Source organism: Raphanus sativus, chromosome 9 (genome assembly GCF_000801105.2).
Source record: "Raphanus sativus cultivar WK10039 chromosome 9, ASM80110v3, whole genome shotgun sequence".
NCBI classification, from domain to species: domain Eukaryota; kingdom Viridiplantae; phylum Streptophyta; class Magnoliopsida; order Brassicales; family Brassicaceae; genus Raphanus; species Raphanus sativus.
In genome coordinates, this window is record NC_079519.1 from 720,243 (window position 1) to 736,426 (window position 16,184).

Genomic DNA, 16,184 nt, shown 5'->3' on the forward strand with positions numbered 1-16,184 from the left:
ATTTGATAAAGTGCGTCATCTATTAGGATCGTCACTTGTCCAATTGTTTTTGAAAAGCCGTGTCGGCTTGACTTTGACCGAACAACTTAACAAGACACACGTTTACATAAATAATTAAATAATAACTAATGACTCGCGTTAGAAACATATAAACCACGTTCCGCACACTCCTATTATACTATTTTTACCTAAACCACATTGTACAAAATTATATTTTTCGTCAACCACAAGTAATTATTTCTGAAAACAGAAAATAAAACTTTCTGATTAAGAACACAGTATAAATATGTTGTCCCACTATGCCGAATGTCGGCCTTGATAAAAAAGAAAGTCAACCAACAGTATAAGATAAGAAAAATCAAGAACATACTACTACAGTACTAGTAAAGAAATGGTCCGGTGGTAATAACAAATACGTGTGCGGGTGTTGGTGGACCCGAGGGAAGACGAGTTGAGAGTCTCAACGACAAAAAGTAAGAGGTGGAATATGATAAAGACCATATAGTTTATTGCATGAAAATGAAAAGAGCACATGTTGCTCTCTCTTTCCACCTTGTTTCCTCCCTTTATATATAGAATCAAAAATCATTCCTTCTTCCACCATCCCAGATCAAGAACCCAATAAGATCGACTCTTACTACGAATCTCTGAACTTACGGAACTCCCACGTATATACATACATACATACCCACAAGAATCAAGATCCAAGAAGATTCATCGTACATATACTTCCATATATGGACCAGTATTCATCGTCTTTGGTTGATACTTCTTTAGATCTCACTATCGGTATTACTCGTATGCGAGTTGAAGAAGATTCCACGGTATGCTTCTCTCCTATTCTTGATCCTTTTTACATCTTCTAAAAAGTTCACTAACACACATATCTATTGAACTTGTTAGTATTTCAATACTATGAACACATGTATATATATTTTCATTTTTACGATTGCATATGTAAATATATTTACATACGCACATATCATATTATATGTATTCACAAAATATTTTGAGATATACTTGTTATATTTTTACTTATGAATTTCATTAAAAAATTGCTACTATTTTAACAAAAAAGGCTTGCTAATAATTCATGTGTTGAGTTTTTCAAATTTAATGGTAACAGCAGATCATAGAGGTCGTATGAAGTTATGATAAATTAATACATCTGGTTACTAACTTCATGAAATATATATAAAATGATTGATGTACAGACAAGTGCATTGGTGGAGGAATTAAAAAGAGTGAATGCTGAGAACAAGAAGCTCTCAGAGATGCTAACTTTGATGTGTGAAAACTACAACGTCTTAAGGAAACAGCTGATGGAATATGTTAACAAGAGCGAGAGAGACCAAACCAGTCCTCCCAAGAAACGCAAATCTCCAGCCAGAGATGACGCAGTTAGCTCTGCGGTAATTGGTGGATTGTCGGAGAGTAGCTCTACGGATCAAGATGATCAGTATATTTGTAAGAAGCAAAGAGAAGAGACCGTTGTGAAGGAGAAAGTCTCAAGGGTTTATTACAAGACCGAAGCTTCTGACACTACCCTTGTAAGCTTTTCATACAAAACTATAGTATATACTATTTTTTAGAAACTCTATAGTTTATTGATTTTAAGAAGTTGTGTTGCTTATATATAGGTAGTGAAAGATGGGTATCAATGGAGGAAATATGGACAGAAAGTGACTAGAGATAATCCATCTCCAAGAGCTTACTTCAAATGTGCTTGTGCTCCAAGCTGTTCCGTCAAAAAGAAGGTACTTAACTACTATTAAGACAATAATGAAGATAACACCGTTGCTATAATTAGGCAGGCCCGCATATATTAAATTGATTTTTTTTGGTTATGTCATCAGGTTCAGAGAAGTGTGGAGGACCAGTCTGTGTTGGTAGCCACTTATGAGGGTGAACATAACCATCCAATGCCATCGCAGATGGATTCAAACAGTGGCTTAAACCGTTACATCTCTCTTGGTGGTGGTCACGCTGCATCAGCCAAGGGAAGTAGTAGCTTAGCTAATAAGCATGTGACTACGGTTGATCTGACTGAATCCAAGAAAGTGACGAGCCCATCGAGAATCGAATTTCCAGAAGTACAAAAGCTTTTGGTGGAGCAAATGGCTTCTTCCTTGACAAAAGATCCTAACTTCACAGCAGCATTAGCAGCAGCTGTTACCGGGAGACTGTATCAAACCGACAAATAGCTTAGCTTTTCAACTTTCAACTTCTGTTAGTGTTTTTTAGATTGAATTTGGCATATCAGAGAGAGTAGACATGTAATCGTTTCCATGCAATCACCAATAATCAGCTTAGCAACTCCTACTAGTTCGAGAACATACTGTACAAAATGCAAACATATCACACAAAATTAACAAACTAAAGCATCAGAGTGTTAATCTATCCTCTCTCTCTCTCTCTTAGACATTAATTATTGGGTTTAACCGGTCTGGTCCTTGGATATGCATTCTTGGTGTCTGAAGCAGCTAACGAGATGGTCGTTGGTGAGACCGGATGTTTGCATGAAGGAGTAGATAACCGTAGGACTAACACTGCGGAAGCCTCTGCGAACAAGGTCTTTGCTTATAAACTCGGCTTTGGAAGTCTTCACAGGGACTTGGCGTGGGTACCGGAACTGGCTCTGAGTAGGCTTCTGGTTAACGAAGTTCCAAATGTACTTGTCAAATGATCCAAACTCAACTATTATCTGCGTTGGATGAAAACCAATACCAGTCAAGAAAAAAAAGTTAATACGCAAAAGCTATGATCAGATTTATACCTTGCGAACTTGGTTTGCATTCTCGAGAATCGAGCGTAGCTTTTGATCTGATAGTAATGGGGTGGTAGCAATCTCAGGGGATGTTATCTTTTTGTTAGTTAGTTCAGTTATAGCAATGGGATCAAAGTCCATGAAAACTTCCCTGTTTTAAACAAAGCAAACAGCACTTTTGAGGAGATTCGAGCTCATGTTATCACAAAGGGCTTTGGTTTCTAGTTACCTGAATGATTGTCTTTTGGAAAGAATGTCTTTCCAGGATAGTTCCGCAAGAGCACCAGAGAGGCTTAACAACTCGAAAAGTTTCCTGCAAACAGGTTTTAAAGAATAAGAGCGTTTATATAATCCACAACAGAGAGCATCTCTCAGCTTAGGCAAAAGCAAAAGACAGAGAGAGAGAGAGGAAGACGTACTTGTCATCATGGACAGGAACTCCCCACTCTTCATCATGGAAAGCAATATAACGTTGGTCTATTAACATGAAACAAAACAAAACAAAACAAAACAAAACAAAACAACCCCAGTCAAAATCATAGCAGAGGAAACGATTGAAGGCGAGATAAAAGTTTAAGGCCTAAGCCCATGAGTGTAGTAGAGAGAAGTGACAAATAAACTAATCCTGTTTCTGTGGTCGTTGTTCAACAGAGATCAAGTTGCTTAACCAGTAAAGCCAAAGCATCAACTTCAATTGCTATTATAAGAAAAGATTACAAAAAAGAAAAAAGAGGGATTAATACCAGATTTGGGAGTGATCCAAGCGCATCTTTTACGACCATCAGAGAAGAAGCAATCACCGCCTGCCTTTTCATCTCTCTCCTCCGTCAGATTCCTTCTCAGTGCACTTGAAGTGTTTGAACCGTTACGCCGCAGAGCCCTCTTCCCGCTCGAAGTAGAAGCCATACTCAACGGAGACGACTCGCACGAAGAAGACGCCTCCGAGGAATACGATGCGTTCATGGAGACACCGTTTCGCCTCAGGATCGAAGGGCTCAGAGGCGGCGAGCTCTTCTTCTTCGCCGTAAAGGTTAGGTCTTTCGTTTTGTCAGTCTTCTTCACCGGTTTATTGTTACCGGCGGGAACGAGAACTGAACGGAACTCTCGGTCGGAGGAGGAATCAACAGACCGGACTCTCGATGGAGCCGACATTATTGTCCTAACCTTCCGACTTTTTTAGAGAATTGCGATTCCCCAAAAGCCCTCAAAACCCCCCAATTCTCAATAGATTTGGACAAACCCTAGCTGCATTTACAAAATACTTAAAAGTTCACACATTTGTTAAGACAATGTTCCAGAGACATCCACAAGTTACTCACTGGGGGAGTGAGTGAGTAAGTGAGGTTTACTTATAAGAGAGAAAGTAAAGCAATTGAGAAAAATCTTTGGAACAGTGACAACAGTGACGAGAAATATCGCTTTTTTTTTTACTTCGGAGAACCCTAAAAGGAAATGACTTTTCCGATCCAGAACGTCAAAAGAATCGATATTGAGAGCGAGAAAGAGTAACGCGGAAGAAGAGAAGCTGTCGTTAGCCAGTCATAGTTTTACACGTCATGGTTTGGTTCCTCCGCTCCTTTTCTAGTTAGGTGTTGGACCCGACCCGGATTGAGCGGGTCTTTCATTTTAACCCGATAACACCCAAGGCAATGGTGGTTATGTTTGAGATGATCTCAGTAGCGGCCCTGGGTACAAGCGCATGTGTTTCCGGCCATATTTAGAATATCTAACAATTCGGCCTCATTTTGATCAAACAACTTTGGTAGCATAGATGGTTTATGCTTAGGATTTATATGTTTGAGGTACTGAAAAAAACTGGCAAGTGTCGTTCTTTTTGTTTCTGAAAGTTTTTCTTTTTTGGTCAAATGTTTTTTGTGGCCATTAGGCCTAATTTCCCTTATTGCATTAAAAATAAATATAACAAAAGTGATGTTGTGTTGTTAAAAGGAAAAAAAAAGTGATGTTGTAGTCCAGTATCATAACTAGAAATAGCTCAGTATCGTCAATAAAGCCCAATATCAAATGGGTTTGGAGAAGCCCATGATCCAATAGAGAATAGTTATTGTTTTGAACTGGCAAGTATCATAAAAGATATGTAGTTATATATAACGCTCAACTATCACTGGAACTGTAAAGTCAGTTTGTGTACAAAAAACTAACACAAGCTGAGAATCAGAAGTGAGATATGTAGTAGTGGAATAACCTGACTTTCATGGGAGTTAAGCTCTACAATTGACTAGTGGGTTAATGCCAAGAAATCAGGAAACGGATTTGGCAAGAGCAATTGGATCTTGCTTTGACTCGACTAGCATAATGAAAACATAACCGAGACACCTGAGGAGAATATATTGGAATGGAACCCAAGAGAGGCAAGTCAACAAAGACATGACACTCCTAACATACTGTGTATCTCTTATGACCTTAAATGGGAAGTCGGAAATATGAAAGATAGTCACATGAAGAAGTAAGTTGAGAGCCAACCTTTATATACGAAAAAATCAAAGTAGTCTCGGTTGAAGATGATCCCGAATAGACCGGTACACAAAATATCAAATTAGTGAATAAACTGAAACTAGGACTCAGACAAAGAATCTGAGAAGACATTTCCTTTCACTGAAAGAAGGAATGGTAGTAAGAGACAACTCTCGCTAGAGAAGGATGGTTAATTTTTTTTTTAAAATATATGATACTCATAAAGGATATAGTAGTACAATTTAATGGGTAAATGCCTTAGAATTGGTTCTATATTAAAGTTAGGAATATATTTAGCTTAGCTTTCGGTCTTTGAAATATATACCAGAACACCATGGAGCGAGAACTTCTATAACTCGCTACAAAATACAACATACTATTTTGAACCTAGTTTTCAATTTATCTCAAAGGTAGTAAATTATAGAATAAGATAATGTTCTCTCTTTATTGCATATAGTTACTTACATCGCACAATGCGCTAGTTATCTAAATATCTGTAACATAAAAGTTTATGGTAGAGTGGTAGCTATCGTTTGGATATTGGATAAGGTGTGAAGGGTTTTATCACATGTTTTCACACCACATCGTCGTTGATCTTTACATCAAAGAGAGACAAACACAATCTAAAAGAGATCACTAGCCAATGAGAAAGAGCCAACATACGACAAAAAATCCAAGAGAACATCAAATTTCCCGAAAAAGAAATCATATATAGATGCAATTTGTTTTCGTTAAAAAATAATATTAATATGTGTATAATGGTGGTTGTTATTTTCTATTTGTCTCCTTGGTTCATACGCTGTTTTCTATTTCTCGTTTGTCGTTGTCAGATGATGTTCTGATTTCATATCCATTATTATAGGCATTCACCAATATTTAGCACATTCATGTTCTCAATATTTGAACGACATTTGTCCATTTCTAAAAATTTGACATTTTATCAATCAGATAAAGTAGTTTTTTTCATGTGTTATGTCATCTCTATACTTAACCCTCTATATGTATACCATCATCTAATCAATCTTACCATCTAATCTAATATATAATGCCAATTAAATAATATACAAAATATATTTTCAGAAACAAAATCTAATAAAAAATATACAAATATTACATACGTGGTCTTAATCAAGTCTAATTAACTCGTATGCTATATTTGTATACTATAATATCACTGAATAATGACACTTGTTTAGCGTAAAGAACCGCGCCGCCATCGGCACTAACTTACATATGCTTAGTTAACTTTACTTCATTAATTTTTCCCTTTAACCTTCATATATTAATGGAACGACTTTAGTCGCCTATCTTAATCATTTGAGCATTCACATCTGATTAATACTTTAATCAGATACCAGAATTTTACATCTATCATATCGCCTGTCGTGTTTAATTATATTTTTAACAATACAAAATCGGCTCAATTTTATCGAAATTATGACTAGTTGTTATAACTTTTTTTTTTGTCTATCGATCACATATCAGATTTCATGTTTTAATTCCGATGAAACAATAACTAAGGTTCTAACTGGTGACCACTAAAGGAATAATGGGAACGACCAGGAATGAAACGCAGAGGAAAAAAATAATAGGAATATATATTCTCTATTATTCCTCCTCGGATTTAATAAGGAATATATTTGTTCTATGATTCCTTAAATTAAAGGGAATGCAAAGGAATATTGAAGAAAAAATATTCCTTATAAATGGTATCTATTTTAAGTAACAAATAGAAACTAATTATTCATATTCTTTATAAATGGTGACAAGTTTAAGGAATAAATAGGAATTAGGTATTCTCCTTTGTTCCTTTGATCACCAGTTAGAGCCTAACTAAAATGGATTTGACAAACCAGAAACTGCATGAACAGACTAGTTTACGCAAAACATTAATTAATTTGAAAATATAAGATGTCATGAATATAGTTGCATGCATAATTTATTATTTAACAAGGTTTTTAAATAATAAAAGGTCTCAATAACCTTTATAAATCTGCCTCGTAGTCGTCTCTATCTCTGTATACACATGACATCACGACATAACTCCAACTCTTATAACCACCAATAAAGCAAGAAAAACCCTCTTGAGCACATCCAAGAAATAAAAAGACATCACCACTTGCATGTTCTTCGTCTCAACAGGGGAAACGCATAAATGTCGAGTAAAATAGCGGCGGAGGTAGCTGCGGCTGCGGTGGTGGTGAGAGAGTACGATGAAGAAACCGACAAGCGTGACGTGGAGGAGATGGAACGTGAATGTGATGAGACCGGACCGCATGGCAAACCGGCAATGGTCTCCGATCTATTAGGAGATCCGCTTCGTCGCGTCCGTCATTTTCCCTCTCACACTATGCTGGTAAATCATAGTTAACCTCTTCAACATATCAATAAAAATTACACTAGTACTATCTGATCTTCTCTAGGTGGGTTATTGGTTGACATTAATTATACGAGTCTGGCTGCAGATTTTCTTATATCGAAATTATTGGTGTATTTTAGTTCAAAAAAAAAGAAATTATTGGTGTGTATAGGTTGCAGAGTATGGAGACGGAAGAAAGATGGTGGGAGTTGTAAGAGGATGTATTAAAACTGTGACTAGAGGAAAGTCAATCTATGTTAAACTCGCTTATGTTCTTGGTCTTCGAGTTTCACCTTCCCATCGGTACCTTCTTTTTCTTCTTCTAGTCATTAATGATTAACGTGAATTCTAGTTTATAGTAGTAGTTTTGTAAAAAAAAACGTTTTAATTAGTTTTTCTTCTCTCATATACTCTGCAGTCAGTAATCATGCAATTATCGTTGTCTAATGATCATATACCTGACATTGACACTTTTGACAAGTTCTTTTCGTTACTTGTTTTCTTGAAGTCATTGTTTTCTTTCACTAATTTATATGTCAAAAATAGACATGCGTTACGGTTTTGTGGATACACGCTTTTTTTCTTCTTCCACTTATACATAAGGCACGAGGTTTTTATCAACTTCAAACAGAGACTTCTTAGGTGTTTTTTTTGCTTAGCTACTTCTGTTTAAAATTTTGGTTTTAGTTTTTGATTTTTGATTTTAAGATTTTTGTTTTTTGTTTTTGGATTTCTGTTTTTGGTTTTTGATTTCGGGGTTGGTTTTTAGTTTTTTTGACTTTTATTTTTTTAAAAAAAATATTTTAGTTATACTTTTTTAATTTTGATGTATATTCAGTTCTACAATAAAAGAACGATGAATTATTTAAAACAATACAATAAAAATATTACTAAGTCAGGGTTATATAAATATATACTTTGTTCATTAAAATATAAAAATGTTGTAGTTTTATTATTTTAGAAAATCATAAATATTGATTAACAATACAAAAGAAAAACTACTTATGAGATATTTATGTTGAAAATATATACATTTAGTTAATATTAATATATAGTATATTGCTATTTAGAAAAAATAATAAAATGTATTACAAGTAGTAGATGGTTTTTTTTTTCTTTCAAAAACCTCAAAAACATGGATTCTAACTTTTATCGGAAATTTGTCAAAACACTCAAAATCTAGTTTCCCTATTTTATGAGAAAACTTATTTCTTAAAATCTTGATTGGCCAAAAAACATTTTTTAAACTACTTTTCTTAACTTCTAGAAATCCATTTCATTGAAATTTTGATTGGCTAGTAATATAGATTTTCAAAAAACACAAATAAAAAAAACTTTATAAAAACTACAAACAATAATCAACACCTCGGTCATACAAGCAAGATTCTTATATATAAACCCACTTGGCCTAAAATCAATCATAAAAAAATCATTTACATGCATATATGTGTAATGTGTGAGTGAGAATATATGTCTTACTTTATTGATATTCGAATTCAATTCCACTTAATAAATAAAGATTAAACGTAAAGTTGATAGATTCCAAATTAAGTTATGTATCCAAAAGAAAGAAGTTGCCCTTTGGTGACACTTGTATCCACCCTAGTTGATTCTTTATCACTTTTATTTAACTAATAAAGCATGATACATCAAGCATTAATATTTACATAACTCAATATGATTTCCTGAGCAGGAACTTAGGCATAGGAACAAAACTGGTGCAAACACTTGAAGAATGGTTTAAACAACAAGGCGCAACATACGCGTACATGGCCACTGATTGTACCAACGAGTCTTCCATTAACTTGTTCACCAAGAAATGTTCCTATGTCAAATTCCGTACACCGACAATGTTGGTTCAACCGGTTCACGCCCATTTCAAACCAATCGGTTCAGATATCGCAATCCTCCGGTTAACTACCAAGACCGCTGAATCAATCTACACCCGAGTTTTCAAAGACTCAGAATTCTTCCCTCGTGATATCGACGCGATTCTAAACAGCCGCAACAGTTTAGGAACGTTTATAGCGTTACCAAAGGAAAAACATGGTCCCAAAACAAACCGTTTAGACCGCGATTTCCCAACGGATTATGCGATACTAAGTGTATGGAGCACCAAAGATGTGTTCAGGCTGCAAATGAAAGGAGTTTCCCGGTTAACTCACGCGTGCTGCTCCGGTTCGAGATTACTTGATTCTTGTATGCCGTGGATGAAACTACCCTCCTTCCCTAACGTGTTCAACAAGTTTTGGGTTTATTTTATGTACGGTATGCACATGGAAGGCAGAGACGGTCCACGGCTCATGAAAAGTTTATGCGCTTTTGTTCATAACATTGGGAGACACGACGGAGGATGTGGAGCTGTTGCGACGGAGATTAGTCCTTCGGACCCGGTGGCTTCGGCGGTTCCTCACTGGAAACGGCTTTCGTGGGCTCAAGATCTTTGGTGCCTCAAGAAACTATCAGATGAACCTGAAATGCTAGATTGGAGTAGCTCAACAACTTCTTCCTCGGTGATTTTTGTTGATCCTCGTGATATCTAACGAATACTCGAAATAGGATTTGTACATAAAGTTGATAAAAGAAAAAAAAAACTTCATGTGACATTTATTAAAAAAAAAACTTCATGTGACACTTTATAGGTAAAACTCTGTTCTCATCGATTCAATAGCAAACAGTTTATAGTTTATGTTAAATCTCAATGGTTTATCTTAATTTTTTTATATTTTTTTTGTGTGTGGCTTTTAGTTTCTTCCTTGAGGTGCGCCTAGTTAAAAAGCCTCATTCTCATAATATTTCATCTAGAGAACTGTTTCCATCTTGTGAAGGTCACAAATGATTGACTAATAAAAGCAACAAAAAGACAGTACGAATAGCAATCTCCTACTTTGTCTGGCCACCAGTTATGTCCTCACCTCACAGAGGCATGAGCCTTCTGCGTTTGTAGAAGCAGAGGAAGGCCAAAAATACAAGAACCCCACAGACTCCAGTGATAGTCAAAACCCATTTGAAAGCACCTGGCTGTTCAAAGAAATCTATCTCAAAATTCATCCCAAAGATCCCTGCTACAACCCCAAAGATGGCCACAACAAATGTCGCTGTAGTTAGCAGCAGCTCAAACTGGATCAGCTGATTCCGCACGTTATCCTGCACATACCATAAACTTTCAGCAGACGAGTACCTGTTTTCTAAGGTATAAGTATGATCAAGATTTAAAAGCATATTACCAATTGAATGTTGATGAAGTCTTCAGTATCATCGATGTACTCCTTCAACTGAGTAGAAGAGGATTAAATCGTTTTATAACGAGATTATGAAATGAATAAAATGCAAAAGAGTGGTTTCTATGTTGTTACCGAGGTTAGCTTGTTGAGAGTGCTATCGATGACAACAAAGTAAGCTTCCAGCAACATCTCCAGCTCTTCTATATTCTCAGTTGCGTTGCTTTCCGAGCTGCTTTTTGCACTCTCATGCCTGCTCCTTGCAATGCTCAAGCTTTTCTCGAGTCTCCGGGAGCTAGGAGGAGAGGAAACTGGAGACACCGGCGCAGAGAAAGAGAGACCATCATTAGGTAAAGACTGATCGCCATACAAAGATCCTTCCATCCTCTTCTTCTTCTCCGTTAGATACATCTCCGCCATATCTCCATCATCGTCCATTAACTGCTCAATCTCGTCCCTAACCTTCTGAACTCTTCTCGTCAATGCCACAAGCCTGCTCTTCAGTCTACGCACACGCTCCAAGTTCGAAGTACTGATCTTTGAGGTAAGCTCATCCAACAAAGGATACGCCTCAATCTCCAACTCTGACGCCTAACAAAAAATGGTGAAAAAGTCAAATCTAGTTTAATCCAAATGAGTTGGGGGGAAACGATGACTGACTCACCTGAGCATCAAGGAAGGTACAAGCAGCTTCGAGGGCAACTTCAAGGGCCCTGAACTCGAAAGGCAGATAATCAGGGGACGTGTTTTGAAACACATCACCTGCTACAGCACTAGCCTTTAGTCTCTGCTGGAGCTCAACCACATAGGCGAGGACATAGTCGTCGAGGGAGTTCAAAAGCAAAACCTCATCCGCAGTAATAATACAACGGATCTGCTCCAAGTTAACAACAATAGCCTTCTCTCGTCCGAGGATAGTAGAGGGATACACAAACAAAGGATCAAGCAGGCGCAGATCACGTGCGGGTAAGTCGCACCTACGCATCATCGAGAACTTATCGACCTCAATGACTTGCGTGTTAGCAAAAGCGTCAACACGAATCCAGGACTTGAGCGCTTGACCACGCTTCTTGAGACCCAAAACATCAACTCCGAGGAGGGGTTGTCTCCCTGAGGAAGAAGGGCGAGAGGCGGCATCGCCTCTGAGGTTTATAACCGAGTCAGGTCGTGGAGGAAGCAGACGCTCTTTGAGATCAGACATTGTTGGCAATCAATCTCCAGATACTACAAAACCACCCAGTAAGTGCATGCAAAGATTACGAGAATCGAATATTCTCCAGAAACAAACAAATTAAGAAAGAACCGACCTCGATGTTGTTACTCTATCCTAACCAACTATGATCGATGATAAAAGGAAGAAGCAGACTCAGAAAGTTGATCAAAGATGGAAGCTTTTCGCACAAAAAAACTAAGAATGACAAATCATACATCACGAGGCGAGTACTAGAAGACAGAGTCAAAGTTAAGACCTTTCGATCATATCAGGGCTACAATTACAAATAGTACAAGTCATCCAGTGATTGGGACCCATTAAAAAAACAGAGAAGAGATTCACCCAAAAAAGGTCGCAAATTGTACATCAGAATCCACACTTACGTATAAAAATTCACTCGAGGGGAGACTAGAATTGAGGATTGGATCCTTAACTAATTTGCTCGAGTAATGAATGCGAAGAAGCAAACGCAAGCTTATGGAGGTTTTAAAACCGCAATGTAAACCGATTCTTAGCTGGTTTACTTCGGCTTACACTCAAATTTACCGGTCTAAGAGTTAACTAACTACCATTAAACCGAATATTAACCTCTCAAAAAGTTCGGTAGATAATTAATGTCGTCTCCATTTAATTAAACAGAGTTTATGAGTGGAGAAGACAAAGAAGATAATTAATGACGTATTATGAGTTTTCTGGTGATCATTTTGCATTACCGTATCTGCTGCGTTGATGATGATGATGATGCCCTATTAACCCCTTATTTTATGATTTTTTTCTTCAGACACAGAGCTGTAAGTATTGTCTGATTCTGATACATACTTTTTTTTTTTTTTTTTTGTGCTTTTAAGGATTTTTTTAAGAGGAGCTCTTAGAAGCGATGGGAATGGCGTCCATGAGCTCTATTGGTGAAAGCCTTCGACTTTGCGAGTGTGTTTGATTTGAGGAGAGATCAAAACGAAAGACAGGACCAGATTTTCTTCTTCTATCCTCCTGATTTTAACCTTCTCCACTCAGCGAGGTCGGTCAGCTTCTAGATGTTTTCTCACGGATTCACTGGTTTTTTGTCTCTATGTGGACCATGTTCACAATTAATTTTGAGCAAGACATTATGTTTCAGTTGAGGCAGCTTGTGAGGTAATATAAGCAAAAGCAGAGAGACATTCTCATGTTTTCTATGAGGCCGAGCCCGATATAAGGATGATCATGGTACAACTCTTTTACTTGTTGTAGCATTTCATCATATGCATAAAAGGAGAGCAAATTTGATATAAAAACTTTGGCAGGTTGTTGAGAAAAATAAAGGAGATTAAAGCCATATGGAGGAGGGTTGATGCATTGCAGAAAGTACTAAAAGGAAATTTAATTCCCTCTTTGTTATGTTTCACGGATCAGTTAGGGAATTTCTGGATAAAGAACCAACTGGAGGGCTTATTCGATTCATCACAGACTATTTAAATGGTAGGGCAATATCCACCTTTTTTTAGCACATGAAATCCGTGTGTCACAGCAGTTTTGAAGAAGTTCAGGTTTGTTTCTCCATGAGAGAATCTGTTTCGCATTAACACACCTAGTTGTTCACTATTCTGACTAGTGTTCTCTTTACAGTCTTTTGTCGGACTGCTAGATTCATGTACCAGGACCCTTTGGTGTCAACAACTCTCTCACCTGTATGTTTTCAAATGCAATATTCTTACCAACTACTGTTCTTATTGCTAAGACTCTTGCTTTCTCCCATGGCATGTGTAGACTATAGACTCTCTTTCTTGTTTTTCAGGATGATACCGTTGACTTCTCATGAGACTTGATCACGAACGCTCCATCCTCTGGCACGAGTTCCTGGTCATACCTACGCAGGAGTTCCAGTTTATCTCAAATCTCTTCTAGATCTTCTGCTTCAGCGCAGATTCTCGGTTCAAGTGATCCATTGCCTCAGACTCTGTCCAGAGTTTACACCAACAGGTAAAAAAATACTTTTTGAGTTTGCAACATTAAAAAATGACAAGATGCTCATCCTTATGAATATGTCTCTTCAGGTACTGCAGCGGAGCATCATTCTCCATGGATTAAATATTCTGCATTATAACCTTTTAATAAAGTTCTTTTTCGATGTTTAGGCCATTTTTTTTCTAATTACAAAGTTGAAAAGAATGATCATTTTTTTTAATTACAAAGTTGAAAAGAATGATCATCTTGTCTACACTTGGTTTTCAACTTGACCCTTGACGGTTTCATGTCTACACGTGGTACTAGAACTTGTCCTTTGACGGTTTCAAAAGGTTGAAACAAACTTCGAATCCAAATTATTATCATTAGATCCAAATTCAGGAAAGCTTTTAAGCTAATCACTGAATCTTTGAGAGTTTACATAACATAGAAATGACTTTATTTACATTTAAGAGCCATTCAAGAGAGACAATTTCAACTATTTACATTGATCTTACAGTCTCTCTCTCTCTCTGTTGTTATTTATCTGCATACAATCATTGCCAAGTCGGTCACCGTCGTCTTCACGCGTAAGGATTCACGTGAGAGGAGTAGTCTCTGGTTCCTGCACCTTCCCACCCCATCCATTCCTCCCACGTGTCACAATCTGGATCGTTCATTCCGTTGAATCCCTCTTCATAGACATCGAATGGCTGAAACTCCTCTGTTCCCTCCATCTGATTCTTTATTTGCTTCAACACAATCTTCAAAAAGACAAACACAAAGATCAATACCATGTCTTAAAAGACTTTTAACATCCATGTTTTCATAAAAGACAAGACCCTTACATCGTAAGCTTCGTTGATTGTCTGAAACTGCACTCCACAGTTGCTTCCTCTGCAAACATCAGGATGATACTGCAACAATAACAACAAAATATGTCAAATTTGAGAAACCCATATGCCAAAATCGAATCTTTTAACACAAATGTTCAACAGATCTAAGTGATCGAGCTAAGGAAAAAAAAAGGTCAAACCTTTTTGGCGAGTTGTCTGAAAGCTTGCTTGACCTCGTACTCAGATGAATCGGGTCGTATCCTAAGGGTCTTATACGGATCCATTACAGAAGATGAAGAACAGATGACTCCTTTCCTGTTCAGCATCTTCGTGTCCTTTCGTCTGCTGTTCTTCAATCGGAGCGATGAAGAAGATGAGGAAAACGAAGATCCGGGTAGACCAGAGAACCCACTTCCTCCGATCGTTAAAGCAATAGTCATGTTTCTCGATAATCAAACAGAGAACTTGAAAATAATTTGAGTTCTAGAAAAGCAAATATGAATTCTTTTTTTTAGGGAATATAGTGAAATTGAGAGTTTTAATTTAAAAAAAAAATTGGATTTGTGGACTGGATAGGGAGAGAGGTTGAGGGAGGGAACATATATATAGCCAAGAGAGAAACGGTGACTAGTTTTCTCGTCATCTAAATATGTCCTTATCCTTATCCATAACGCTATTTCCAAGGTTTTTTTTTTTACTATTTTAACAAAATTTATAAGGTAAAAAAAACATTTATCCATTCCTACTCTTTTGCTATTAAGTTTAGTAAGTTTCTTTTACTGTTATTATCTTTTATAAAACGATTATCCGTTCCTACTCTCTTTTTTTGTTTATTTGTTTACAAGTTTTATTTTGTTTTTCCCAAATAAAGAAAAGCATTTAACTATTTGTGTTTGGAATCTAGAGATCTAGTGTGGTTTAACAAAAAAAATGTGAAAACAAGGGAAATCTGGTTTATTAAAACCAGATATGAAACTATAGACTAAAACCAGATTTTCATATTTTTGAAATTTTTCCAAAATCTATGGGTTAACCCCTTCTAAAATAATGAGTTTTCGGTAAATGCTCTATATATTGAAGTTTATACTCTTCACTTTAGCTTAAAAATTTGAAACCACATTCTACATTTGAATTAATGTATTATAAACTATCTTTCATGGTATATAGAAATCCATTTCTAATTTTTTTAATATTTAGTTTACTAAAATTTCATATACTGCCAAGATTAGTGGAATTAGCATTATAAAATCTTCATTATCTAGAGAAACGGGAGACAACAGAGGTTCTAAACTATTTGACCATCATCTTTGTTTAGTGCTCGATAAAATACGCTAAAACTAGATTTTCCAAAATCCGTTGGTTAACCCCTTCTAAAATAATGAGTTTTCGGTAA

The 16,184-nt window shown here is 36.6% G+C and overlaps 5 protein-coding genes and 1 long non-coding RNA gene across 6 annotated transcripts; 3 read left to right on the forward strand and 3 right to left on the reverse strand.

The window, feature by feature from the left end:
* Window positions 1-590: 590 nt before the first annotated feature.
* On the forward strand, window positions 591-2,325 carry LOC108828380 (probable WRKY transcription factor 40). Its single transcript, XM_018602049.1, has 4 exons — window positions 591-824; window positions 1,215-1,550; window positions 1,641-1,757; window positions 1,857-2,325. Exons 1-4 carry the CDS (start codon window positions 738-740, stop codon window positions 2,202-2,204), a joined length of 888 nt encoding a protein of 295 aa, XP_018457551.1. The 5' UTR covers window positions 591-737; the 3' UTR covers window positions 2,205-2,325.
* LOC108828379 (uncharacterized) lies at window positions 2,278-4,606 on the reverse strand. Its single transcript, XM_018602047.2, has 5 exons — window positions 3,511-4,606; window positions 3,187-3,244; window positions 2,997-3,080; window positions 2,777-2,918; window positions 2,278-2,704 (listed from the first exon to the last, which is right to left on the reverse strand). The coding sequence occupies exons 1-5, from the start codon at window positions 3,917-3,919 to the stop codon at window positions 2,438-2,440; spliced, it is 960 nt and encodes a 319-aa protein (XP_018457549.1). The 5' UTR covers window positions 3,920-4,606; the 3' UTR covers window positions 2,278-2,437.
* Window positions 4,607-7,281: 2,675 nt separating this feature from the next.
* LOC108834046 (probable N-acetyltransferase HLS1) lies at window positions 7,282-10,265 on the forward strand. The gene is made up of 3 exons (XM_018607415.2): window positions 7,282-7,595; window positions 7,771-7,901; window positions 9,292-10,265. Exons 1-3 carry the CDS (start codon window positions 7,395-7,397, stop codon window positions 10,139-10,141), a joined length of 1,182 nt encoding a protein of 393 aa, XP_018462917.2. The 5' UTR covers window positions 7,282-7,394; the 3' UTR covers window positions 10,142-10,265.
* Window positions 10,266-10,366: 101 nt separating this feature from the next.
* LOC108826094 (magnesium transporter MRS2-10) lies at window positions 10,367-12,472 on the reverse strand. The gene is made up of 5 exons (XM_018599468.2): window positions 12,416-12,472; window positions 11,484-12,043; window positions 10,955-11,410; window positions 10,826-10,873; window positions 10,367-10,745 (listed from the first exon to the last, which is right to left on the reverse strand). Exons 2-5 carry the CDS (start codon window positions 12,018-12,020, stop codon window positions 10,515-10,517), a joined length of 1,272 nt encoding a protein of 423 aa, XP_018454970.1. The 5' UTR covers window positions 12,021-12,043; window positions 12,416-12,472; the 3' UTR covers window positions 10,367-10,514.
* Window positions 12,473-12,668: 196 nt separating this feature from the next.
* Window positions 12,669-14,269, forward strand: LOC130500327 (uncharacterized). Its single transcript, XR_008938932.1, has 6 exons — window positions 12,669-13,050; window positions 13,150-13,238; window positions 13,316-13,558; window positions 13,638-13,699; window positions 13,807-13,991; window positions 14,066-14,269. It is a non-coding gene; the product is annotated as an uncharacterized LOC130500327 (long non-coding RNA).
* Window positions 14,270-14,317: 48 nt separating this feature from the next.
* On the reverse strand, window positions 14,318-15,378 carry LOC108832942 (chaperone protein dnaJ 8, chloroplastic). The gene is made up of 3 exons (XM_018606393.2): window positions 14,992-15,378; window positions 14,804-14,872; window positions 14,318-14,719 (listed from the first exon to the last, which is right to left on the reverse strand). The coding sequence occupies exons 1-3, from the start codon at window positions 15,229-15,231 to the stop codon at window positions 14,540-14,542; spliced, it is 489 nt and encodes a 162-aa protein (XP_018461895.1). The 5' UTR covers window positions 15,232-15,378; the 3' UTR covers window positions 14,318-14,539.
* Window positions 15,379-16,184: the final 806 nt, after the last annotated feature.

Excerpts from the sequence above, each read along its gene's own strand:
- LOC108828380 (XM_018602049.1), top strand. The coding sequence starts at position 738 with ATGGACCAGTATTCATCGTCTTTGGTTGATACTTCTTTAGATCTCACT. Across the intron at positions 825-1,214 it reads GAGTTGAAGAAGATTCCACG|ACAAGTGCATTGGTGGAGGA; the intron begins GTATGCTTCTCT and ends ATTGATGTACAG. Across the intron at positions 1,758-1,856 it reads GCTGTTCCGTCAAAAAGAAG|GTTCAGAGAAGTGTGGAGGA; the intron begins GTACTTAACTAC and ends TTATGTCATCAG.
- LOC108828379 (XM_018602047.2), bottom strand. The coding sequence starts at position 3,919 with ATGTCGGCTCCATCGAGAGTCCGGTCTGTTGATTCCTCCTCCGACCGA. Across the intron at positions 3,081-3,186 it reads GTTCCTGTCCATGATGACAA|GAAACTTTTCGAGTTGTTAA; the intron begins GTACGTCTTCCT and ends ACCTGTTTGCAG. Across the intron at positions 2,919-2,996 it reads TCCAAAAGACAATCATTCAG|GGAAGTTTTCATGGACTTTG; the intron begins GTAACTAGAAAC and ends TGTTTAAAACAG.
- LOC108834046 (XM_018607415.2), top strand. The coding sequence starts at position 7,395 with ATGTCGAGTAAAATAGCGGCGGAGGTAGCTGCGGCTGCGGTGGTGGTG. Across the intron at positions 7,596-7,770 it reads TTCCCTCTCACACTATGCTG|GTTGCAGAGTATGGAGACGG; the intron begins GTAAATCATAGT and ends TGGTGTGTATAG. Across the intron at positions 7,902-9,291 it reads CGAGTTTCACCTTCCCATCG|GAACTTAGGCATAGGAACAA; the intron begins GTACCTTCTTTT and ends TTTCCTGAGCAG.
- LOC108826094 (XM_018599468.2), bottom strand. The coding sequence starts at position 12,020 with ATGTCTGATCTCAAAGAGCGTCTGCTTCCTCCACGACCTGACTCGGTT. Across the intron at positions 10,874-10,954 it reads CTCTCAACAAGCTAACCTCG|TTGAAGGAGTACATCGATGA; the intron begins GTAACAACATAG and ends TCTTCTACTCAG. Across the intron at positions 10,746-10,825 it reads ACTTCATCAACATTCAATTG|GATAACGTGCGGAATCAGCT; the intron begins GTAATATGCTTT and ends TGGTATGTGCAG.
- LOC108832942 (XM_018606393.2), bottom strand. The coding sequence starts at position 15,231 with ATGACTATTGCTTTAACGATCGGAGGAAGTGGGTTCTCTGGTCTACCC. Across the intron at positions 14,873-14,991 it reads TCAGACAACTCGCCAAAAAG|TATCATCCTGATGTTTGCAG; the intron begins GTTTGACCTTTT and ends TTATTGTTGCAG. Across the intron at positions 14,720-14,803 it reads CAATCAACGAAGCTTACGAT|ATTGTGTTGAAGCAAATAAA; the intron begins GTAAGGGTCTTG and ends GTCTTTTTGAAG.